Source organism: Haliotis cracherodii, unplaced genomic scaffold (assembly GCF_022045235.1).
Source record: "Haliotis cracherodii isolate W230 unplaced genomic scaffold, xgHalCrac1.p SCAF_2, whole genome shotgun sequence".
In the NCBI taxonomy this organism is placed as follows: Eukaryota; Metazoa; Mollusca; class Gastropoda; order Lepetellida; family Haliotidae; genus Haliotis; species Haliotis cracherodii.
Window position 1 is genome coordinate 54,391,835 of NW_027266275.1, and position 25,896 is coordinate 54,417,730.

The 25,896-nt window shown below is 41.1% G+C and overlaps 2 protein-coding genes across 2 annotated transcripts; one reads left to right on the forward strand and one right to left on the reverse strand.

The window, feature by feature from the left end:
* The first annotated feature begins 203 nt into the window (after positions 1 to 203).
* On the forward strand, positions 204 to 12,249 carry LOC139469274 (ERI1 exoribonuclease 2-like). Its single transcript, XM_071251417.1, has 9 exons — positions 204 to 255; positions 1,860 to 1,945; positions 2,137 to 2,217; positions 3,308 to 3,435; positions 5,130 to 5,268; positions 6,100 to 6,200; positions 9,266 to 9,347; positions 10,836 to 10,924; positions 11,206 to 12,249. Exons 1-9 carry the CDS (start codon positions 230 to 232, stop codon positions 12,247 to 12,249), a joined length of 1,776 nt encoding a protein of 591 aa, XP_071107518.1. The 5' UTR covers positions 204 to 229.
* A 2,970-nt stretch (positions 12,250 to 15,219) lies between these two features.
* Positions 15,220 to 24,227, reverse strand: LOC139468601 (serine protease 33-like). Its single transcript, XM_071250721.1, has 7 exons — positions 24,170 to 24,227; positions 21,509 to 21,921; positions 17,648 to 17,736; positions 16,909 to 17,201; positions 16,287 to 16,432; positions 15,920 to 15,974; positions 15,220 to 15,365 (listed from the first exon to the last, which is right to left on the reverse strand). The coding sequence occupies exons 1-7, from the start codon at positions 24,225 to 24,227 to the stop codon at positions 15,220 to 15,222; spliced, it is 1,200 nt and encodes a 399-aa protein (XP_071106822.1).
* Between the last annotated feature and the right edge of the window lie 1,669 nt (positions 24,228 to 25,896).

A 25,896-nucleotide genomic window follows, 5' to 3' on the forward strand; every position in this document is an offset into this window, starting at 1 on the left:
ATTATGCATAGAATATATTACACTCGCACGATGAGAAAATTGTAAGTAAAAAGATGTTCATATTTCGTATCATGTCTTATGTTTTTGATAAAATCAAAGTCTCGCTGGGTGCGAGAATTCAGCAATGGCGGCTAATTTGAGTCCACACTTGGACTGCGAAACCATTGATATTTGTATTTTCAGTACTTATAGTTGTCTAAACGCTCATGAATGACTTGCGTACACAGAGATGAAAACAACTAAAGAGCTTGCACGGTAATGGTCTCTGCAGTCATTACAATATACAAACTCTTGATATATACTTATATGTAAACATAAAATTATCATCAACAGTTCGGGGATGACCGGAGTCTGCAGAGACGACCTGCTGTCTGTCAGGGATTGGCATAAGTTCAGTGCGTGCATAATGACTGCCACGCAATTCTCAAATATGCATGCAACATTTACAAATTCTTTCTCACCCAACAACGACACATTCATGATTCAATAACTAAGGGTTGCATGTTTACATTTTCACACCGTCTCCTCATCATCGTAATCAGTGCCAATACATTTTTAGTTAACTTGCCCAAAATTGTCACTTAGCCTTATTCTCATTTAAATTGAGTCTTATCTGTGGATTTATAAGCTGATCTTAATAGACCAACAGAGTTTTCTTAAACTCAGCCTTGGTCCAAATCGCAGACTGTCATCGCAGGTAGGGCTGAGATGAGTCCAAATTTATTACCCGGGTACCCACAACCCTTTTACCTGACCCTTCCCAGGTACCTGCTGTAGGTCTCAAGAGTGAGTGAGTATGTTTTTACGCCGCTTTTAGCAATATTCCAGCAATATCACGGCAGGGGACACCAGAAATGGGCTTCACACAATGTACCCATGTCGGGAATCGAACCCGGGTCTTCGGCATGACGAGTGAACGCTTTAGCCACTTGGCTACCCGACCGCCCCTTAGGTCTCAAGAGATAGGTACAATATGGCCGATTGGGAAACGTTTGACCTTACTCCTGTCAAAATGTAATCAGATACTCATAAACCATTTGTAAACCGATCTGGTCATGCATTTACTGAAGTTGACTGAAGTTTTATCTTAATGTCAAGTCAGAAGGAATGTGGGCATTATCAGAAAGAAATGTGAACATTTGTTGCTTAATACAGTGTTACCAAAGAGTTCTAGATAAGTTTTGCCAATAAACAATATAATGATGTGACCAACCACGGGTCCGGGTAGCCCTGCTCAGTACCCACCTGACCCGAGTACCTGACCCATCCAAGCCCTAATTGCTGGACATTGTAGTTGTCATTTGTAAAGCATCTGTGTCTCAATATTCTCAGAATGTCAGTTGACAGTCAAAAAGTCTGCTTTCATTTCACTGACTGTAAAGATAGTGTCAGATCACCTGTTTTCATGGGAATCCAGTTTATGGTATTTCGGTACATATACTCTATCACTTGCTAGGCATTATCACTATTGCAAAAGTAAATGTTAATAGTTTATTGTGCATTATGACATTTATAAAATCTTTAAATAATCAAACTATTAAATATACCATATTTACCATATTAAGGGCTTTTCTCTTTCCTATAAGCACCCCCTCAACAACTTCTAGACCAATCTGAAAGTAATCTTTTTAAGCACCCCATATTAGAAGGCATATTGCAATGACAGTTCATATTAATTATAAGAAATTGCGTCACTGAAGGTACGTAATTGTGAAGTGACTATTATCATAAATCAAATAACATTTTATCGTTTAAACGATGTTTGTTCACTACCGAACGATCTATGAAAACAAGTCTAAATTGTGTATGGCTTACCCATGTCCCAGGGGTGCTTATTATGGACCATCTTTCCTTTGCAGTGAACTGGGACTCCTGAGAAAACGCTATATGCCAAAAGTACAAAATGGAAAAGAAGCCCTAATGAAAAAGCCCAAGTTGTGCACAGGTGATGTGATTTAAGATATGATAAGCTGAAGTTATAACTTAACTGTTTCATTGTTTGCTCTCATTTTATGACTAAAACTTTAATCATTCACAATTGTATTTGCATTTAAGAAGAAGTTAGATAAACTGTAAACATGAGAGAAAAATAAGTAAGATTGGCAGGTGATATATTCAAAGGTTTTATTCTTTCAGGTCAGGTTTTTACATATCTTGTGGTATTGGATTTTGAATCAACATGTTGGCAAGATGGAAAATTTCGCACCCAAGAAATCAGTAAGATTTTCAGATTCCTTTTATCAATATCATGAGTGAGTGAGTTTGGTTTCACGCCGCTTTTAGCAATATTCCAGCAATATCACAGCGGGGGACACCAGAAATGGGTTTCATACATTGTACCCATGAAGGGAACCAACCCTGAGTCCTCGGCATGACAAGCGAATGCTTAAACCACGAGGATACCCCACCGCCCCTCAGTTCCATGATGATCATACCATTCACACTGACGCACCGTGATGTTTTCACTTGTTCTGTAATAATTCACATGTAGTTAATGTCCTAAGGCTTAAAAAAAAATTAAGTGGATCCAATTACCTATCTGGCCTTTAAATAATTCTTTCAGTGGTACTGTTTTGTGACAAAACAAATGCCACAAATGAAATATATTCCAAACCCTGCTTACTTTAAGCATTTTTTCCAAAACAGTTGCAGATTCATTGAATAAGAAGAAGTCTATCTTCCGATCCCTTTTTAAATTAAGTGTAATGAAAACTACAACATTATTTTTAATTGTTCTTATCAATACTATAATGCAATAATCATGATAATATAGCTGCATACTATGTGATGGCTGGAATAACTTAACATGGATAGCTTGATGAAAAGCCAGTTAAATGGAAAAAGAATTGGGACAATGTTGACACCTACTGTTACTTGAAATATGGTGGCACATGGTCATGTGTACAGTGTACAGGTAACAAATCAGGTAACGTTTAAAAAACGTTGGTCGTGGAGAGTTGATGGATGGATGACTACTTTCGGCAGTGTGAGTTTCTAGGGCTTTAGTCCTGCCCCACACTGAAGCACATGTCATGTGATTTCTCCTAAGGCAAGTGCCTTTGTTTGAAATATGCCTCTGTTCACCCAGCAGTGTATGGGTACCAGGTAGGATGATATGGTGACCTTCTGGTTGTCAGTTGGTAATTGATTAGATTTCGCTGTTGTTGATCAATTTTGAGTGTTTTTTTTCCAAAATCAATGTTGACCTATCATAAATGAGTTTAAGTTGAGCAATAAAAACCCATTTGATTTTGATTATGAACAATATTGGACGATATTATGCATACATTTGTTTGTATTCTTCCAGTTGAGTTTCCAGCAGTGCTGTGTAACACGAGGACGGGGCAGATAGAGAGTGAGTTTCACCACTATGTTCAGCCTCAAGAACAGCCAGTGCTCAGTGACTTCTGTAAACAGCTCACTGGAATTGCGCAGGTAGGTGGGAATTAGCCTTGTCACATTCTTGTAGTTTCTGAAGTGGAATAGGTCACAGATACCTAGTGTTTACAAGAAATTGTCAGAAGTGAATGAAAACTTACTGATGTTTTCGTTTTTAAAGTGATCAGCAGAGAGACCTTAATTTTCTGAGAATATGACCGCTTGGCATCAGATGATGTTTGATGGTTAAAAGTCATGTCTTTGATTTCCCACATGGGTACAGTGAAACCCATCCTTTGGGATGACGTCATCATTTGACCAGAATATTGTTAAAAGCTGTGTAACTGCTTGCTGAAAGTAATGCTCAAACAAGTTCCTTACTGTTAGAGTAGTTACAGCTAAAGTGTGGGGTGAGTGAGTGAGTTGGGTTAAATGCTGCTTTAAACAGTATTCCAGTTATATCACGGCGTGTCAGCTTAATGTAAGAGGAAAGCCCGAAGTGATGCAGGTCTCAGACGTTTACCACTTCAGTGAAACCCATGAGCATGGGTATGGTGCTGACAAACCTAGAAACATAATTGGGTCGAACCAGGATTTGAACCCACAATCATAGGTTTCTGGCATGCTCAAGGGACGCAACACTTCACAGCGAATCATGCCTCTATTGTGAATTAAGTAGTTGCTTGTTTACAGTGCTACTTATTTACAGCTAAAAGTGTGATACAGATATTGAACATGCTAAAAAATATGACTTTGTATCAGTAATCACATTATACAAATAATTACTCTTGATGAGGTCAATATGCAGAAATGATCTGAGGACCCAACCTCTGGGATGATCTGATCAGACCAATGCAGGAGGCTGAGGTCCAGTCAGACCACCGAATGGATTGGGTCCAACAGTCCTTCTTTTCGCATATTGACCTCTCCAAAAGTGAACATTAGTTTTGTTATACCAAAATTCACTTTGAAGTTTATGAAGCATTTAAACCATCCTTTGTTTCATTACATTAATTTAGCTGTGAACCGTAAAAAAAAATGTTGGTATACCAGACGCTGTCTTGTTTTTCTCGTGATACAGATGAACCAATGGAATTTCAAAATTGTTAATGGAGGCATAACAAACATCAATCTCATTAAAATCAGATCTTAGTACTTGCTATCGCTAAACAAAGTTCTGATGACATCCCATTACGGGTCACGTCAGAATGACCTTTCATCCAACCAGTCAAATTTAGCTTACCAGATCATGAAAGTGTTTTCTAAACATGCAACTTCGAAAATGTTAACACGGGTATTCCAAATGACAGTTACGGCCCATACGACTGATTCCATCAAAATTATCATCTAACTCTCGCTTCCGTGGTATAAATATTCTAACGGAGGAGGCGTTGCACAGTACATGGGAAGCACTGCCATACAATCGCAACCATATGTTAGACATTTCGGAATGTTCTATAGTTTTCAAAATTTTAATAGAGAACTGTGTCAACATATTTTTCGAGCGTAGTCTGAAATGGAAGTCATCAGGTTAAATGAGTGCCGTAAATCTAGAGAAAGCTGCTTTCTAATTGGCTGATGTCGACTTCTTGTTAGTCTTTTCAGTGGAAGTCGTTCTGACGTGACCCGTAATGGGATGTCCTCAGATCTTTGTTTAGCGGCAGCGAGAACTTAGATCTGATTTTAATGAGATTGAATAAACATAAATGGGTCATGGCTGTGGTGTTTTATCATCGGCCTGTGTTTGCCAGGAGCAAGTGGAACAAGGGATCCCTCTGTTTCTGTGTCTACGGAAGTTCTGTCACTGGTTGAACAAGATTAAGCAGGAGAAGAATATTGTCTTCTCTGAAGGGGAAGAAGGGTCCAGAGCCACCTTTGTCACATGGTCAGGTTAGTACAGGTCTTGCTCCACACTTGAACACAGGTTATGAGGTATGAGACATATCCTTAGGCGAATCGTTTAGGTGATGTTCCAAATTTGCATCTGTTCACCCAGCGGCGAATGGATACCCGGTTGGTTGTTATGGTGACTTGAGAGCATACCTTCTGGCACTATGAGTTGTACACTGCCCAGGAGCTGAGCATGTGATTTGAATGTTCGCTGGGATACTATATGATATTTATGTTGTAAGAGCCGACTAAAACTAAGAGAGATTGTATGGTCTCAATGCCTGCAGAATGTGAATAATTATGAGGACTAGCGTATAAGCATGGGTATGAGCTGTTGGTGTGAATTGGCTCTCACACTATCGACCACTGGTTTATCTGATCCTGGCCTGATTTCAGGCTACCATGTTGTGGTTTCCATCAGTAGCATTGCTCACCTTTTCATTGAATCTTATTCCTGATTTAATTTTGACACATGTCATGTAACAGGTTTGTGAAATAGGCTACTCCTGAACTGAGATTTAGAAATCGACCACAATTTTCCCTGAACTTTGAACTGTCACGCTAAAGTTATGACATGGAGCCGTTGACATTCATTCTACATTTTGAACATTGCGCCAGACTTTCCTGTAACATACACTGACAAGCTGTGATATGCTAGAAACTGAGCTAATTACATTTAGCTTTGTGTGGTTTTAAAATGATGAAAGATAAAGAAGGATTGGATGGTAAATACATTTCTGAAGTTACGAATTTAAAGTTTTCTCTGTGATAAGCTTGAAAAGATATTCTACTGTGTAGAAGTATACTGGTATATGTTTTTTCAACTTTCAGATTGGGATCTTGGTGTGTGTCTACTGTATGAGGCTCGTCGGAAACAACTCTCCAGACCCCCAGAGATGAACAGTTGGATTGATCTGAGGGCCACATACAGGGTAGGGGATCGGGTGTTCCTTAGCTGTGCCAGGATCCAATAATTGTTAGATTGAATCACACATTCACCCTGATTATGATCTTTGGCTTCATGCCTGTGCATGTCTTAACAAGAACACAAACTATTATAAGAGGAATACAGTAGTGTCACAAACAAAAAGAAATTATGTTTCTTTAACTGAAAAATATTCAGTTTTACATCTACATGAGACTATTAAGAGCTACCTCCTTTAAATCTCCAACACATTCCATAGCCATTAACTGAACCTATGAAATGGAGGACATGTTACAGTAGCATGGTTAGGCAAGGCATGTTAGGCTTGCCATGGTACAAGCGTATAGAAAAAGGCGTGTGAAATAACATTGTTACAAGGTAATTATAGTCAGAATGCCACTGCAATAGTTAAAATGCTCCCTGTAGTCATCCCGCACCAGACAGTGCATTTTTTTTTTGTAAATGTGGAATGTGTTTATCAGGGGTCAGTACTTATTGCTTATGGTCGTAAAAGAGGGACTGTGCTCCATGTTCTGGTGCCCATTTCATGTCAAGGTCGAGGGTCGGGTGCTCACTTCCTGTCAAGGTCCATGTTCTGGTGCCCATTTCCTGTCCAGGTCCTTGTTCTGGTGCCCACTTCCTGTCAAGGTCCATGTTCTGGTGCCCATTTCCTGTCCAGGTCCATGTTCTGATGCCCACTTCCAGTCAAGGTCTATTGTATGGTGCCCATTTCCAGTCAAGGTCTGTTGTATGGTGCCCACTTCCAGTCAAGGTCTATTGTATGGTGCCCTCTTCCAGTCAAGGTCTATTGTATAGTGCCCACTTCCTGTCAAGGTCTATTGTGTGGTGCCCACTTCCAGTCAAGGTCTTTTGTATGGTGCCCACTTCCAGGCAAGGTCTATTGTATAGTGCCCACTTCCTGTCAAGGTCTATTGTATGGTGCCCACTTCCAGTCAAGGTCTATTGTATGGTGCCCATTTCCAGTCAAGGTCTATTGTATGGTGCCCTCTTCCAGTCAGGGTCTATTGTATGGTGCCCACTTCCAGTCAAGGTCTATTGTATGGTGCCCATTTCCAGTCAAGGTCTATTGTATGGTGCCCTCTTCCAGTCAAGGTCTATTGTATGGTGCCCTCTTCCAGTCAAGGTTTATTGTATGGTGCCCATTTCCAGTCAAGGTCTATTGTATGGTGCCCACTTCCAGTCAAGGTCTATTGTATGGTGCCCTCTTCCAGTCAAGGTCTATTGTATAGTGCCCACTTCCAGGCAAGGTCTATTGTATAGTGCCCACTTCCTGTCAAGGTCTGTTGTATGGTGCCCACTTCCAGTCAAGGTCTATTGTATGGTGCCCTCTTCCAGTCAAGGTCTATTGTATGGTGCCCTCTTCCAGTCAAGGTCCATGGTCTGGTACCCACTTCCTGTCTAGGTCCATGGTCTGGTGCTCACTTCCAGGCAAGGTCTATTGTATGGTGCCCACTTCCAGTCAAGGTCCATGGTCTGGTGCCGACATCCCATCAAGGTCTATTGTATGGTGCCCACTTCCTGCCAAGGTCTATTGTATGGTGCCCACTTCCAGTCAAGGTCTATTGTATGGTGCCCACTTCCAGTCAGGGTCTATTGTATGGTGCCCTCTTCCAGTCAAGGTCTATTGTATGGTGCCCTCTTCCAGTCAAGGTCTATTGTATAGTGCCCACTTCCAGGCAAGGTCTATTGTATAGTGCCCACTTCCTGTCAAGGTCTGTTGTATGGTGCCCACTTCCAGTCAAGGTCTATTGTATGGTGCCCTCTTCCAGTCAAGGTCTATTGTATGGTGCCCTCTTCCAGTCAAGGTCTATTGTATGGTGCCCACTTCCAGTCAAGGTCCATGGTCTGGTACCCACTTCCAGGCAAGGTCTATTGTATGGTGCTCACTTCTAGTCAAGGTCCATGTTCTGGTGCCCACTTCCTGTCATAGTCTTGGGTATGGTGCCCTCTTCCAGGCAAGGTCTATTGTATGGTGCCCTCTTCCAGGCAAGGTCTATTGTATGGTGCACTCTTCCAGGCAAGGTCTATTGTATGGTGCCCTCTTCCAGGCAAGGTCTATTGTATGGTGCCCACTTCCAGTCAAGGTCTATTGTATGGTGCCCACTTCCAGTCAAGGTCCATGGTCTGGTACCCACTTCCAGGCAAGGTCTATTGTATGGTGCACTCTTCAAGTAAAGGCGCTGCGATTCGCTGTCTATTGTATGGTGCCCACTTCCAGTCAAGGTCTATTGTATGGTGCCCACTTCCAGTCAAGGTCCATGGTCTGGTACCCACTTCCAGGCAAGGTCTATTGTATGGTGCCCACTTCCAGTCAAGGTCTATTGTATGGTGCTCACTTCCAGTCAAGGTCCATGGGCTGGTACCCACTTCCAGGCAAGGTCTATTGTATGGTGCCCACTTCCAGGCAAGGTCTATTGTATGGTGCTCACTTCCTGTCAAGGTCTATTGTATGGTGCTCACTTCTAGTCAAGGTCCATGGTCTGGTACCCACTTCCTGTCTAGGTCCATGGTCTGGTGCTCACTTCCAGGCAAGGTCTATTGTATGGTGCCCACTTCCAGTCAAGGTCCATGGTCTGGTGCCGACATCCCATCAAGGTCTATTGTATGGTGCCCACTTCCTGCCAAGGTCTATTGTATGGTGCCCACTTCCAGTCAAGGTCTATTGTATGGTGCCCACTTCCAGTCAGGGTCTATTGTATGGTGCCCTCTTCCAGTCAAGGTCTATTGTATGGTGCCCACTTCCAGTCAAGGTCCATGGTCTGGTACCCACTTCCTGTCAAGGTCCATGGTCTGGTGCTCACTTCCAGTCAAGGTCTAGGTGTTGTTAGATTGACACATTGTCTCATGTGTAAACAGGTAGTCTTTGACTACTGGAGAGACATACATCAGAATATTTGAGATAACAGATGATACACTGTATTGGGGGTCAGAGTTGATGATATTGAGGGCCTTAAAAGCTGTTGTACCATGTTTAAGTGTGTGTTTCTTTGAAATCAAATAATGAAAGTGAATCATCAATAAATGATGATTTAAATGGTTTTCTATTTTTAGAAATTCTATGGGCGGAAGCCTCATGGTTTGAATGGAGCTTTGCAGGCTGTTGGTATTGAGTTTGAAGGACGTGAACATTCAGGTAAGCAATTGACACAGATGAACATTTAATACCTCATCCTTGCTTGTATACCACCACTGGTGTCACTGCCATGTTGTTTTAATTTTAAGAGTTATGACCTCAGCGCTTTTGGACATTTCTTTTATTTTTAACTTTAAGTGTGGTGGCCTCTACTTTTAACTTAAAACTGATTGTTGAGATTAATTATGAATGATTCCTTACAATTCCCGAATGTGTAAACTTTCTTTAGAGAGAAGCCATCTTACATCGCACAGACAACAATGTTTCTTGTGTGACATTTGCAACATGGGCCATTAGCTTGTGGTTGCCTGCTCTATACAGTAATTTAGTGCCAATTTAGGCAATGGTACATCTCACACTAGACCCCCTCTGTGGTCTAGTGGTAGAGCATCAGCCCGGAGAGCGGAAGGTCCCGGGTTCAATCCCTGGCCGCGTCATACCAAAAGACATTAAAGGATGGTACTTGTTGTTACCCTGTCTGGCGCTCGGCATTAAGGGGCTAAAACAAGGACTGTCGGCTCGGAGTCAGTATACGGTGTCTGAGTGTTGTATTCATGTTAAACTGTGGCATGGTATCTCAGTGAGCTAGCACTATAAATCAGCATCAGTCCGGACTAGTACAAGCAGCCACACACACACCCGTGCATGCACGTCGCTATATAAGTGCAATAATCTTGGATGCGACGTTAAACCCAATTTCACCTCACCTACATTTCACACTAAGTTCAGCTGTGGAGTGCGGATTAAGTAAGGACAGAATTCCATTTGTGAACATGGTTAATACTAGCCTCATAGCTACCCATGGAGATTACGGGATTCCCTAGCAACCTGCTTGTCATAAGTGGCCACAAAACAGCTCGCTGACTTGGTTGATGCATGTCATTGTATCCGAGTTGCATAGGTCGATGCTCAGTTTGTCAATCACTAGATTTATTACATTGTTTGATAATTTGCTGATGTCAGATGATCATGTAGCTAGAATAATGCTTAGTTATTCAACAAGCAAACAAACACACTAACATCATTTCAATTAGCTTACTAAAAATAGACATGTGTCACTACTTCACCGATCGAGGTTAAAATAAGTCTTCAGCAACCCATGCTTGTCGTAAGAGGTGACTGATAGGATTGGGTGGTCTGGCTCGCTGACTTGAATGATGCATGTCATTGTATCCCAATTGCGTAGATTGATGCTCATGATGCAATCACTAGATTGTCAGATTTGATTATATACAGACCGCCGTCAAACAGCTGGAATATTGCAGAGTATGGCGTTAAACAACAAACATAACAAACAAACAAACAAACAAACACTACCACATCGTACAGCGGTTTAATGTATTCAAGGGCAACGGAGAAATGCAATGTCATGTATTGATGATGCATTCCTCGTGAATGACAAAGCAATATTTACTCCCTCCCTCTAGACAAGTGGCTATTTCTGAAGTGTTACACAGGTAGACACATGATAGATAACTTGTATTCCAGGTGTGGATGATGCCCGCAACACAGCTCGTTTGGCATGGAGGATGATGAGAGATGGCTGTATCATGAACGTCACCAAGAACATCGGAATGGTACGCAGATAGACACTCATTACAGTCGATCAAAACAAGGGTCACTTGCAGTATGTTTTATATGTGTACTTGTAGATGTCTGTGATGATAATGTGGATTGTGTGTACTAATCTACTTGATTACGGGCATGAAAATGAGACAAATTCATAACCAGTTTGTCCATGTTTTAATGTGATGTATTTACCTTTATTGTATTTTATGGTTGATTTTTTTGTACTGGATTTTAAATGATATTAAAACAATCTGATTTGTGACAATAAGTGTCTGTTCTTTGTTATAAGGCAGCATCTGGTCAGGATGACCAACAGACTGTTGAGGGGGATGGAACAATAAAGCGAGGACACAGGTCACACATCTCTCCAACTATCACCGTGTCCACAGATCAAAGTTCTAAACGACCAAACTCTGTTCCTTTCAAGCAAAGTGGAACACTTCTTCAGACAAAACTTCAAATAGTCAACCAGAGATCTGATGGAAAGGAGAAAACATTTGTGGTTCCAGTGAGTTTAAATACTCGTCAAAGCTCTGTGGGACTGAGTGTTCGAGATACCAATATTGGGAGTGATTTTAAACAGGAGGATAAAAAGTGTGTCAGAGATGTGAAGAGTGGCAGGACAACCTGTTCAATGTCAAGTCAAGGAAAGAAACTGGAGTCTGATCATTGTGTGGATACTAAAGTGTCCAGTGTAGTTACACCATGCATGAATCGTTCCAAGACGGCTTTGAGAAATAGCTACTCGAGAACTAAGAATCATTGTCCTGCTGTTCATGGAAGCTTCAAGCCACCGAATCAAAGTGCTGTGACTCCAGGACAGACGGGTCTAAGCTCCGCTTCCACATCTGAAGTTGTGTTGAGAAGTGTTTTCAAAACTCCAAATCAGAGGATGAACCACAGTGGTGAAAGCTTTAGTCGTGGAGTTATGGCACCATATCAAAATACTTCAAACACTGTTTTCAAAACACCAAGTCCTGGGCAAGGCAGGTTATCATTTCCTGGGTCCAACTGTTCAAGCAGCATGAAGGCTACCCCTCCGATGTGTAAATGTGGTCGACGTTCAAAACGACGTTTGGTTCAGTCACCGGGCCCTAACATTGGTCGGTTCTTCTTCACATGTGGTGTGCGTACTTCTCAATATGATGCTAGGAGAGGATGCGAGTTCTTTCAGTGGGAAAGTTCATCTGCAGGGGGAGGTAACTCCAGACATGTCTCAAAGACAGGAAGTAGTTGTGGTGTGTCCAGACCATTTTCTCCTGTCACACCAGGAGGTGTGAGACTACAGTCTCAGCGGGGGATCAGATCAGCTGTTCCTAAGTTTATTCGATAGAACTATCAGGTTGCCCATGTTTACCTTGTGTTGATTCCAGGGCAGAATATGTCAACAGCTCACTATGCTGTGGTAACAGCTGACTAACATGAGGATCACATGGTCATAATGCTGCAGATTTTGGAAGATGTGCTTCTTGCTATCAATGCATCCCACAACCCACCGAAATATGTGTTTCCTAATTCTAAAATCTAAAAATAGGGTAGGAAGGTCATTTTGTTTGCTCTCTAAACTGTAATTTTGAAAAGTGGTAATTTGCATTATGTTATTAAAATAAACCTGATTAAACAGGTTTCGGATCCAGGCTCCTGATTAGGATTGATCGGAAACAGTCATCATATACCGTATTCGACGTAGTAAGCGCCAAGCTCTAATAAGCACCCACGGCGATATTTGCTAATATATTGGCTTGTGAACAATCCCAATTAGCACCCCTTCCGATTGATCAATATACACAAGACCTATCTATTCATGTATAATACGCACTCGTGTGTTATATGCACCCTTAATTATGGGCAATTAAATTTTGGAAAAATATATCTGTCGTGTATAATACACACAGACTTCTCTTTTGTATCATTTCAGGCCGTCAGCTGAAACCATGAAATTTACAATCTTTCAACTCTGTTTTTTTTTCATCAAATTTTCATTCTAATAAGAGCCCCCTATTTCTAATTTTGAGAGTGCCCTCGGCGCTTATTACGTTGAATATGGTATCTAGTTTCTGTAGCCTCAATCTGTTTCTTCAATCAGTTCTCGATTTAGCTATGACATCATGCGCCAGTGCAGAGACCATATACATGCATGTTGAGAGTATGAAGTATCATTATGTATGCATCATTGGTAATTGGTTATTTTGTTGGTGTGGGAGAGATATATGCGTTGTTGCTTAAAAATCCAAATGGAAACGTTTTGATCGACTGTCCAATTTTAGATTAGTTCCATGGTTGATCCTGTGTTTAATGTTATTTAAGATAAAAATGGTGTGATCAGGACAATAATTTCTTATAATTCATTTGTACACTTATTTGATATTAAGTAGTTTATAAAAAAAACACAAGGAAAATTGAATATTAATGTATGGAAAATGATGAATCTTTCTTGGGTATAGTTTAGATTATCTGGCTGAAAGTCAAGTGAGCTTATATTCATAAGCTCTGGCCATGATCTGGCGGTCTGTTTGTTTGTCATTAATTTTTCGTATTTTCAAAATCTCCTCTGAAGCTGCAAGGTCTTTGAAGCTGAATCTAGGAAGTATAAATGTCTAGAAAACCTGCACAAAGAACATGTATTCAATTTTTAAACATGTCCGCCGTGGCAGGTATGCATAGTGAAAATATCATTTGACCCATACTTTGGCATTTCTACATGTATCATTATTAAAATGAATAACATAACATACAATATGAATAACATAAGATATAATATGAATATTGGCTTTTATTTATTGTTGAACCAGTTTCACTTACTCGTTTGTCCTGTGTATCTGCAGTTTCAACATCTCCTCTAAAACGTCTTGGTTTTTGTGTTGTTATGAAATTTAATATGAAGTAAGTTGTCATATGTGAATAGCATATTACCTCACTAGTGTTTTATGTGCATAGTTGGAATTTAGGCCCAGACAGGACCTTTGACCTTTGAAATGTTCACATAATCCTGTTAGTCAACTTTTACCACATTTTCCACATCTACTCTGACAGTTCTGGGTTTAAACAGATTGTTTCTTTCAATAATTCCATTGCAGTCATGATGAACTTGCAATTCCTGAACCATCTTATTTTTCCTTCCACCCAGCCCTTAATATAATGAATGCTATAGTCTTAATTGAAACAAGTCCATATTTACCACAGGTTCTGAATCTCCCATCTTACCAGGGCTACTTTTTAATTTAAATTGAGTTATTTTCAGAGACTAAGTGTCAGTCTACATTGACCATCTGCATAGCCAGTTATGGAAAAGTCATATAATGAACATGGTGTGAGGAGTCTGTTTTGTAGACTTCTGTTATTTCTATTGCTTATCCTTCTTTTACCTTGTACCACCTTTTTGATTGTTAGACTGCCTCCGCGGTCTTGTGGTAGAACGTTTGCCCGGAGAGCGGAAGGTCCGGAGTTCGATCCCCGGCTGCGTCATACCAAAAGACGTTAAAAGATGGTACTTGTTGTTACCCTGTCTGGCGCTCGGCATTAAGGGGCTAAAACAACGACTGGTCAGTATACTGTGTCTGAGTGGGGTATTCATGTTAAACTGCGGCATGGTATCTCAGTGAGCTAGCACTATAAATCGGCATCAGTCCAGACTAGTACAAGCAGCCACACACACACACACGTGCATGCACGTCGCTATATAAGTGCAATAATCTTGGACGCAACATTAAACCCAATTTCACCTCACCTTCTGATTGTTATGTTATAGAAACTTTGGGTGAACTACAGAATCCTGTTGCTCCATGCTATTACATATATTTGATCATGTTGATTGTAGAAGGCCGTTTTGGGGAGCACAGATATATATGTTTTCTGTTGATTCATGTTTTGTTTATTTTGCTGTACCATGTATCATATATACAGTTATATGAAGACAATAGCCAGTAACGTAAAATGCCCCCAAAACAACTTGATATCCTTGCAGAAAAACATGCTTTATTGTTAAATATAAAAATACATTTCTAAAAAGTACATCAGGGTAATCTATTTAACCCATCGTCATTGTACATTATGATTAAACACTTTGTCTATAAAAAAATATACCTATTTCATATACATACAAAATCACAGATTTCATGTTATCATCATGATCATTCTCACCCCAAATGTTACAGCATATATAGCATCAAAAGATACAAAGGATTTTAATGTAGGCTTGAAGTCTAACTTGTCACCGGCGTGGATATGTCGTCTTTTCTCCCATAGTCTCTGCTTTGAGGAGCTGCTTGTGAAGCACCAGGAGGTATGTCCTGAGGTTGTTCTTCTACTGATGCTCTCTGAAGGTGACTCTGTAGTCACGATATAGTACCCTGTGTATCCACTCCACATGGCTGGCTGTCAGGGTGTACACACCCGGTCTCAGGGGCGTTGCACAGCCTACACCACCCGCATCACCAAAGGATGTGGTTCCTGGAAATGGATAGATTGACCTTTGTTGACTGATATAGTGATATTTTAGATCTGGAATCTTTAGGTCATCTGGCTCTGAAGATATCAAGATGGATAGCAGTCCAGCTCTGATTTACATTAATAATCTTTTTTAACATATTCAAAAAGCAAAATATAACTAAGTAACTATATCATAACCGAAGCTTTATGCCTGGGATAATACACATACACAGTTTCCTTATGGTACTTGAACTAATGTTTTCAGTATGTACACTAGAGTACACGATGGAGGGCCAACAAAGTCAAGGCAAAGTAGTGCCAAATGACATAATAGTAAAACAATGTAACATGTTGAATTGCGTATGCTTCATGCTTGCGTGACCACATGTCACCACTTCATGTAGAAACAAAGAAATGGCTGAACAGTGAGAGAAAAAATATTCAAAAGAGTAGAAACTCTGCAGACTTTAAAAGTCTGGTCTGACTATATTATTTACTAGTCGAATAGACATAATACCCTTGGTAATCGAGGATGTGTAAGGGTGCACCAGAGACTGGTATAATCTAACACTCACCGGCCATCACCCATCTGTTTTTGATCTGGCACTGAAGGGGTCCTCCGCTGTCCCCCTACAAACACACACACCATCAGCGACAGTTGAGTAATACCCTGCATCACAGATTAATACGCAGTTTCCATATACCAATGCCCAACTTATGATACAGGGTCTTTTAGTTTGATATCAAAGTGTTACTTGGCCACGAAATTTGTCACCTTGACTCTGCTTTATGTGAGGGAATCTAATAGTAAAGACAATGCCCTGCTTTGTGTGAGGAAGTCCAACAGTCAAGACAATGCCCTGTTTATGTGAGGGAATCCAACAGTCAAGACGAAAACCTGCTTCACGCTTTACGTATTTACTATGTATGTTAGTTGCTTACGTGACAAGTGTCGACCCCGCCCTCCCTGTATCCCGCACAGATTGTGTCTTCCGTGACCAGCTCCTTGTATCCAGGCAGCTCGCTGCAGTCAGAGTAGCTGTACACTGGCACCACGGCCTCTTTCAGGGCGCCAGGGGGTCCAGACGCTGGAATAGTAGACTTGGTAATTACGTACATATTGTGCTGACCACACAGATTCATTATTGTAATGTAACCTAAAAGTGTTGTTCTGAGCACAGTCCCTTCCATACTAGGAGTGTATGATCCTTGGTCTATTAGTGGTGAGTTCTTTGGTTTTAAACAGTATTTCTGTAATATTACCGCGTGGCAGCTGCGGGGGCAAAGATGAAGCCGTAGGTTGATTATTATACTTTTTCAAATCATACGATGCGGGCTGAACCCCCTCTGGCGACACTTTGGCCGACAAAATATGAAATCATTCACGGGAGCGTCTAAATGTAAAATAGTCCCGTATGTTCCAAGTGTATATTTATAGAAAGATTGTTCAAGATATGAAATACTTGACAAATTGACAACAACCTGTCCATTTCTTAAAGCTAATGGAGCGTTTAGACAATAGGATGCCGTCACACATATGTTTTGACTATGATGAAACACGCACGTGTTATAGACCCCCAGCCAGTGATGACGCACTTCTGTCCAGTGCTCGGAATGTCATCGTTGTTGGGAAGACACAGAGGCCTTGTCCACGTGTTCATGGTCACGGGACGCTCCAGCTTAAGCAGGACGAGATCTTTTCCTGGTAGAAGAGGGTCGTTGACGTCGAAGCCAGGAGGGGTGAAGATGTTGATGAGTTTGATGTTTTGTTGGGTCGGCTCTGTCTTCGCTCCCGGCGTTGGGTCGAATTTTCCAAGGCGTGCCTCCCACAGTGACAGGTTGCTGAACACAGGCCACCTGTGAGGGTGATTTTGAAAGTGTTGAGTTATATTTCAATATGATCAATGCGGGGAACACTAAGAATGTGCTTCATGTAGGGACCCACCATTCAATATTGTAATGAGATCAGGGAGCCAGGATCCTCATACTTCACCTGGCACGCCTTTGTATAATCGAAATACCGATAAAAGCGATTTGATAAATAATTCACTGTAATCAAGAGATGGCTAATACTTTGTTTTCATAGACATCCTGACATTATTTCTTTTTTAAACATTTTTGACAAACAATGATCATCCATCAGGAAAACATATTGAGTATTTTTTTTGTTAAATCATAAATAGTTCTTTACGGAAGCTAAACCACCTATATACACATGGACCTCAAGCTGATGTTGGTCTGTTGAGGACACTGGGTGTGAAAATGGCATGTGTGAAATCAAAGTCTAAGACATGTTTACTTACCCATAGAAACAGTGGCCTGCAGACAGAACCCACTGCTTGTCCAGCAGAACCCCGCCACACCAGTGCTGTTCGGCAAACTGGAGAGAAACCTGAGCACAGGAGTGAGTGCGTGAGCTTTTAATAGTATTCCAGTTACATCACGTGATGCAGGTCTCTAACATTTACAACTTTGGTAAAACCCACGAGCACGGGTAGTGTGCTGACAAACCTAGAAACATAATCGGGGTGAACCGGCATTCGAACCCACGATGATAGGTTTCTGGCGCGCCCAAGGCACGTAACTCTGCACAGTGAATTGCGGAGCCTTAGACGAGTGGGCCACCCGTGGCTCCTACAACGGAGTGAGTGGGGAGGACGATGCTTTGAACTGTATTTAAGTTTTAAATGACGTAATCCCAGGAATCTGTAATTGAAATCTCATTAGAATCGGACCTTAGTGCCCTCTGCCGCTACACACAACACTAACATGTGTTTTAATGAGATTGCTGTAATTTGAAGCATGATGAGCGGATCCTGGCACGACTAAGGGATGCAACTCTGCCCAGTGACTTACGACACCTTCTACCACTGGGCTATCCCCATCCACACAAGAAGAAAGCGTTTGAATCAGCTCGGGAAACATTTGCGAAATAGCTGATTCATAAATAGTTCAAACAGTGTCCGACGATTTTGTGTATTGTATGTTTTTCCAATGTTAAAATTTCCCCAGAATACACGGATGAGCATTAGAAGCTAAAGAAATTGAGTTTTGAATTCATCAGTTTGAGAGAGATGGAACTGGTGACGTCACTTCTGAAGCAGAACTATGGTTGCGAATGGGGTATATGATAATATAAAGGGGATACAAGAATATGGTGACGGCACAAGCACAACTTACTCATTCCTTCTGTAGGTAGTTAGGACACAAAGAAGAATATCTCACTCACCATCCAAGGCCAGGTGCCCGTTTTAGCGCCACTTTGAACAATAGCTCAGTTATATATATTAGTTTATAATATTATATTATGTTAGTTTAACGTGGGAGGAAAGTCCAAAATGTCCAAGTCATGTACCACTTTGATGGAACCCACAAGCATGGGTAATTTCTAAGAATCATAGAGAGCACGGGTGGCCCAGTCTGAAGCGCCGCGATTCACTGCCCAGAGATGCGTCCCTTGGGCACGTCAGAAACCTATGATTGTGGGTTTGAATCACGGTTCGCCCCGATTATATTTCTAGGTCTGTCAGCACCATACCCGTGATCGTGGGTTTCACCGAAGTGGTAAACGTCTCAGACCTGCATCACTTCGGGCTTTCCTCCCACATTAAGCTGACATGCTGTGATATAACTGGAATACTGTTAAAAGTGGCGTTAAACCCAACTCACTCACTCACTCTAAAATCATAAGCATGGCCAAGAACCCACTACCATACTATTATCCCACGCAAGGAACGCAACTCTGCACAGCGCATTGTGACGACTTTGCCTCCCTTTCCCCAAATTTGACACATCAGGGATGTTTTGTTTTTTTTATTTCTAGGGGCTGAGATTTTTTCTTCTGAATAGGGAGCTGCTATTTATTTACGGCACATTTCAATTTCAACCTATGGAAAGAATGTTAAAATTATCTCACTGTTCACTAAAGCATAATAACTCGACAGATGTAGGTGATTTCAAAACAGAACAATGAAAATAACAGTTTGATATAGCAGTTTATAAAATATTAGATAAAAGACCATGTGTAACGAAATCCACTCAACTTGACATGTTTGTACTCACATCTACTGGAGGAATGTAGTTTTCAATGACTAAGATTGTGGATGATGGACATAGGTAGCATAACGTTTGATGTAAAGTGACGTAAAAAAAGAAACTTTAGCAAACTGAAAGTTGGACACAATGGGTCCAAACTCCGAAAAGTGTTACAAAACAACCACAACAGATTGCTGCACCTGCTACCTGGAACTCGAGATTGAAGTGAAACTTCTGCTGTACTAGCAGCATGCAAGCCTACAAAGATATGGATATAAAAGGATCAATGATCTGTTCATTCACACCCAAACCATTGGACAGTGACACATAACATGCTGAGATTACTGGTACTGCAAGAACAAGCCATTGGTATAATACATCAAGAAGCAACGCATGACCATGTTGCAAGGAGTTTTGTCCGAATGACAGTCACCAGGTTGAAGGTTCGTTATAGGCACGCTGGATGGACTGGAGACAGTCGATACTTCATGGTCGACGTCGTTGGTGAGGCGGCAGCCCTGGCCAACGCCACAATTAGCCATGCACCATAACAATACCCCTGAACGTAGTGGAGCCTTTGCGTTTTAAAAATATTGAAAGTCCAAGTGCACAATAAAATGCATTTCTCCAATCACAAAGATCAGTTCTTGGCTCAGATTGGTCAGAATTAGGACACACTCACATCATCACAAAGTAGCAACAGATGACACCAGACCTTTTAGACTCTCTTTTTATAGGCAAAACGCACCCATTAGGAAAGAATGTTCCAGACAGGTGCGAGAAATGTTTGAAGCCAATTTCATTCAGCCAAGTTCTTCTGAATGGCACGCTCCCATTGTCATGGTTAAAAAACGTGATAGTTCTTACCGCTTTGCCGCAGATTACAGACGCCTCAAAGCATTTACCAAACCTATATATTTCCCTCTAACATCTCAGCTAATATTTAACAGATAATATTTAATTATAAGTGTGCTCGATTGTGCTGGATGCAAAACTCAAGTCGGCCTAAATTACACCCGATGGTGTTTTTGGACGGAATTGCAACCCTTTTGGCTTAAAAAATGCTCCTATGGCATGCAAACCATTTCAGAGGCAATAAAGAAATGAATTGGCGTTACATACTAATATATGTAGATATTTTCTAAAACATTTTTGGATCATTTGAGTCACCTCAAGGCAGTATCCCAAAAGATCGAAGACGCAGGATTCAAATGTACATTTGCGACAAAACAAGTCGGCTTCCTAGGGCATATCTTCAGCAAAGATGGCCTCCATGTCAATATACTTCAAAAATAGATTCAGTCACACAGATCCTACCCTCTAAAAACGTCCACGACTTGTGTCATTTCTTAGATTTGGTCTCGTATTATCACAACTTTGGCATCAAATGTCCAACAATTACCAACAGTCATTCAAAAAGCTAAAGCAAGCCCTTACAAGAGCCCCCATCCTTGCATATCCCGACCAAAACAAACCCTTCACACAAGGGGGCACGGGTGGCCAAGTCGTCTAAGGCGCCACGATTCGATATGCAGAGTTGCGTCCCTTGGGCACGCCCGAAACCTATGATTGTGGGTTCGAATTCGGGTTTGCCCTAGTTATGTTTCTAGGTTTGTCAGCACCATACCTGTGATCGTGGGTTTCACCGAAGTGGTAAACGTTCGAGACCTGCATCACTTCAGGCTTTCCTCCCACATTAAGCTCCCACAGCGCGAAATAACTGGAATACTGTTAAAAGCGTCGTTAAACCCAGCTCACTCACTCATCCTCACAACTGATGCATGTCAATCTGCTATAGGGTACATTTTAGGCCATAGAAGTAACTTCCTGTTCTGTTTTTAGGAACAAACAATGTTGATTGGTAATGTTTCGTTTGCTTGTAAGGGTATATTATGCATAATGGTCATTTCCCATCACAGTTAGCAACTGCTATGGCCTCTTGAAATGGAAGATTTGAAGTGATTATTAAAACAATAGGGTAACAGGCATACTGTCGCTCTGTCAAAGATTATGGCTTTGATCACGAAATATTCTGTATTGATGAGGATGGCCAAACCCCCACCCCCTTCCCCCCACACCCACCCAAATCAAATGCCCCTTACTCGTTCCTGTATTAGTATTTCACTCACCATCCAAGGCCAGCTACCCGGTATGGCATTATTTCCCCCAATAATTCTCGGCATCTTCAACCTTGGTTCTACATCAGGAATGCCACACTCCCCAACATCGTCTTGTAGCCATGCTTTGTACCACGTCTTGAAGTCAACTGGGCGTTGGCTCTCCTTAGGTGGAACATCAGTCGGGCTCTGGCCCTTGCTAGGCCAGTGGTGCCACCTGGATAGGAGCGAGTAGAGGGTGTTGTGAGAGAGGACGTGCCAGTGAGGGTGGGCACGTCCAAGCCAGGACGCCATCTGGTGGAGTCTGAAGGTGGACAACCCCGCTGTGAGCGGGTGGCTCCTTGGGAGATTCGATAGAGCGTTTCTGAGAATGGCAGCATCTTCGTCACTACTGTCACGTGACGGAGTGTCTGGAATGAAATCAGCTGACTACATTGTTATGTTTAGCATTTTGATTGCAGCGGTTCAAACTTAATTTATATGGTTTAAGTGAAGATGTGTGTGTTTAGGTATTAAACACATTGTAGATATGTTTAGCTCTATACGTGTTGAGTGAGTGAGTATGGTTTTAGCAATATTTCAGCAATGTCCTGCATTCACTCGTTGTACCCATATGGAGAATAAAACTAGGATCTTTGGCGCGACGAGGAAACCATTTATCCACCAGGTTACTCCACCTCACTGTATGTGTGGCTGATTGTGTTAAGATCCATGTTCCCAAAACAAGAGAGTGAACTGACTATAAAAGTCCAGTTTCTACCGTTGCTGAACTAGGCTGGTATTATGGAGTTACATTTTGGCTGGACTAACGAGTCCAATCAAAATCATGCAACAAAATCGAAATCCGGATCGTGAACTGTCATGCGGATTTCGGTCGACTGCAGGATTTGCAAAGCATGTGCTCCGCCAACTCATTGTCAATAGATATTTCCAAATTCATTTTCATGTTTTTCATCAAAGTGATCACATGATTTGATGCATTTCGCGATGTAAAAACCGTTTTATAACAATATAGATCTTGATTATCATCAGATTTTCCTGACTGGGCGCCGCCATTTTATTTAAAGCAAATGCAAGTGATACGAGAGGTGGAATTTGATTGGTCCATAGGACAGGCTTAGAAGGGACGTAACTCGTAATAGCCCTTGGTGGCGCTATGATCGAGCCGAGGAATTCCTGCCCAGTTCGGCAAGGGTGGAAACTGGACTTTTAAAGATGGTTAAGATCCTAATCTATACTACAAAATGTCAGTACATGCCCTCGATATACAACACCAGTCAATCCAGTGATTGATATCGTGAGCATCGAACTACGCAATAGGGACATGATGACATGCATCAAACAGGTCAGCAAGCCTGATCACCCGATCCCGTTAGTCGCCTCTTACCACAAGTATGGTCGCCTTTTACGGCAAGCATGTTTTGCTGAATACCTATTCTAACCCGGATTTTTAAAACCGCTAAATGCAGGCCGTCTGTAATAATCGAATATTAGTCAACTGTGGGCTTATTTCTTCTTTAGGGACACAAGATAATGATTCTTGGATGGCGATCATTGGTAGGTCAGAATTAAACTCTGCGACCTGTATCATTTTTTGATATTTCAAAAACTAACTGGGCGTGATTTAACTGAATACTGACGCCTCTGTGGTCCAGTGGATATAGAGAATATACTTTTTGTGTAGTTGTCTACCGGAAAATTAAATTATTTCATTAAAAACCTTGAAACGTAAATTCTCCCTACCTAGCACACAGGGACGTGTCACCACCCCTTGTATTTGCGACTAAAAAAGTAGTTTCATGTTTGAAAAATCATAACAAACATAAACAAAAGTTACAAAAATATTTAGGGTCGCGAAAATTCTATGTCACACACATAGATATAATTATATACTAAATCAACTTAACACAAAATATTCTTGAAAACTTCGAGACCGCTGTTGGAAGCGAAAGAATACACGCTGGTAACAAAAATGGCGCTTGCGAACGGTCTCGATTGAAGTGAGAAATGTCTATAATGGAACATTTTCAAGAGAATAACAAACGCCATGAAGCGATATTAACTCCATAAATGGCCATCTGTCATTAATTTTGCCTTGTCAATATGGAACTTAGTAAAAGGAAGTCAACAGTTTGTGAACGGGCCAGACACTTACGATAAAGGGAGAAAATTTGAGGGGAGGTCAGTCTTCTTGACAATAGTTCTGTCTAAGTGTTATGTTCACAGCAGTGAAATATCAAGAGTTATGGTCTCTGCAGTGAAGTGAAATATCAATTGCTATGTTCACTGCAATGAAAATATCACTTTTCTCAACTTCGATTTACTCAGTCTTTCACACTTAAGTATATAATAAAACATCTGTCCGGAGAGCGGAAGGTCAATGGTTCCATTCCCGGTCGTGTCAAAGCAAAGGACGTTAAAAGATGGTATATGTTGTTTCCCTGCCTCGGAGTCAGTATCATATGTGCATAAGTGGGGTATTCATGTTAAACTGGGACATGGTCATTAGTGGGCAACTACTGTAAAACCAGCCAGCATTAGTCTGGACTAGCACACACACGCGCGCGATCGTTTGTAATGTCTCTGGAAAAAATCAGAACCGGTGCTTTGAAATTAAAAACAAATGAAGCTGCAAAAACACAAAACACAATACCATATTTTTAAACCACCTACCTGCTGCGCACAGAGTAAAAAGTACAACTAGCCATATGTGCGATGGCATATTCCTCATACGCGACGACCGGTGTATGTGTGTGTGTATAAATATTCCAATATGAAACGCCGAGAACTTTCATTAGCTGTATAAGAACCACCTCTTATAGGGCTTCCTGAAAGTGGGCGGGTCAATTACCTTAGGTCTCTGAATGGGCGAATGCCTTTGACAACTGAAACATGGTTGCGTTTTGGAGAGCCCGATCATGCACGTTTTTCTGTATGAAAGTATATGAAACAATTATTAAATATATAAACTGTTACATGCGTCAGCGAGGGGGAGTTAAACAATCATTTGGAAGATTATATTTTCTTACTATCAACATCAGGTGTATTTTCGGCGTAGTTCTGTAGTTTTATACATCATTTTATATCTCATTCGAAAGGGCGAGGTAGGATAAGAACCTTTTTGTGCCCATTAGAAATGTGAAAAAAGTAAAGGTACGTAAAAGCTTATAATTGTAGGAAAATTATCAGAATTCTCAAATGATTGATAGCAAACCTTTATCTTCTCTTTTACACTTGGAATTTATTTTTACTTATGACATTTTCAAGTACGTAAGAATGACTAATAAAGGCAAAATAGATTGATGTTTTCAACATCAAGAGCAAATCAAACTATGAGCACAAGGTGATGATTTACGACATGTGTGTACTGCCTTTATCTACATCACATCTACATCTTGGGTTGAAGACTTGTTCATGTTCCAATATTTAAACAAAACCTTCATTAAAAACCTCTAAAATCAATCTTTTTGAGACATTTTAATCTAATGTATACATTCCGCGTTGTTTTAAGTTCAAAACATCGATGTGATAAAATGTCAGGTTCTCATTCATATGAACGTACACCAGGTCACCCTGATATATACTGCCAGGCATAAAGAAAGTATACACTTCAAAATGGATTTGACCAAAATTACAAAAGTTATCAAAACGTTACTTGGCTGAAAACAGTCGCCGAAACACTGCAAACTAGAGGTCCAAAAACACAACTACTGTTCACGTGTCAAATACATCACCATCGAAAAACTATTTCTTGTTGGGTTTTTTATTTAGCCGCCTTCAAACTTTTGCCCGGCAGTTTACATTAGTATTGCTGTAAGTGTAGTGACAATTCATCCACTCACAATCTCACAACCTTAAAATTTTGCTTTAGTTTTAGTTATGTTTGCCGTAAGAGGCGACAAAGGGATCGGGTGGTCAGGCTCGCTGACTTGGTTGATGATGCATGTCATTGTATCCCAATTGCGTTGATCGATGTTCATGATATCAATCACTGGATTGTGTGGTCTAGACTCACACAGACCGTCGTCATATAGCTGGAATATTGCTGAGTGCGGCGTTTAACAAAAATCAAACAAACACACATTCGAAGAAAGGGATGTTGAGTAAGCATAGTGGTTGAAGCGTTCGATTATCGTGACGAAGGCCCGGATTCGATCCCGTACAATGTGTGAAGTCCAATTCTGGTCTTCTCCGCCGGGATATTTGTGGGATATTGCTAATAGCGGCGCTAAATCATATTCACTCACTTATTCAAAAGAGATGCTGGGCTAACTGCTTAACCTCGGTAACAGGTCGCATGGACTTGAACACAACACATTTATCATCTGTCTACCACCTATACACTATATCCTGTGGAACGCCAAATCGGGGCCTCCCGCTCAGCTGGTACATTGCTGTTT

What these genes read in the sequence shown, in the direction of transcription:
- LOC139469274 (XM_071251417.1), top strand. Translation starts at nt 230, where the DNA reads ATGAAAACAACTAAAGAGCTTGCACG. An exon ending in ATCTGAGGGCCACATACAGG is followed by an intron (nt 6,201 to 9,265) that starts GTAGGGGATCGG and finishes TTCTATTTTTAG; the next exon opens with AAATTCTATGGGCGGAAGCC. An exon ending in TCACCAAGAACATCGGAATG is followed by an intron (nt 10,925 to 11,205) that starts GTACGCAGATAG and finishes CTTTGTTATAAG; the next exon opens with GCAGCATCTGGTCAGGATGA.
- LOC139468601 (XM_071250721.1), bottom strand. Translation starts at nt 24,227, where the DNA reads ATGAGGAATATGCCATCGCACATATGGCTAGTTGTACTTTTTACTCTG. An exon ending in TTTTACTCTGTGCGCAGCAG is followed by an intron (nt 21,922 to 24,169) that starts GTAGGTGGTTTA and finishes CAATGTAGTCAG; the next exon opens with CTGATTTCATTCCAGACACT. An exon ending in GCGGGGTCGACACTTGTCAC is followed by an intron (nt 15,975 to 16,286) that starts GTAAGCAACTAA and finishes GTGTGTTTGTAG; the next exon opens with GGGGACAGCGGAGGACCCCT.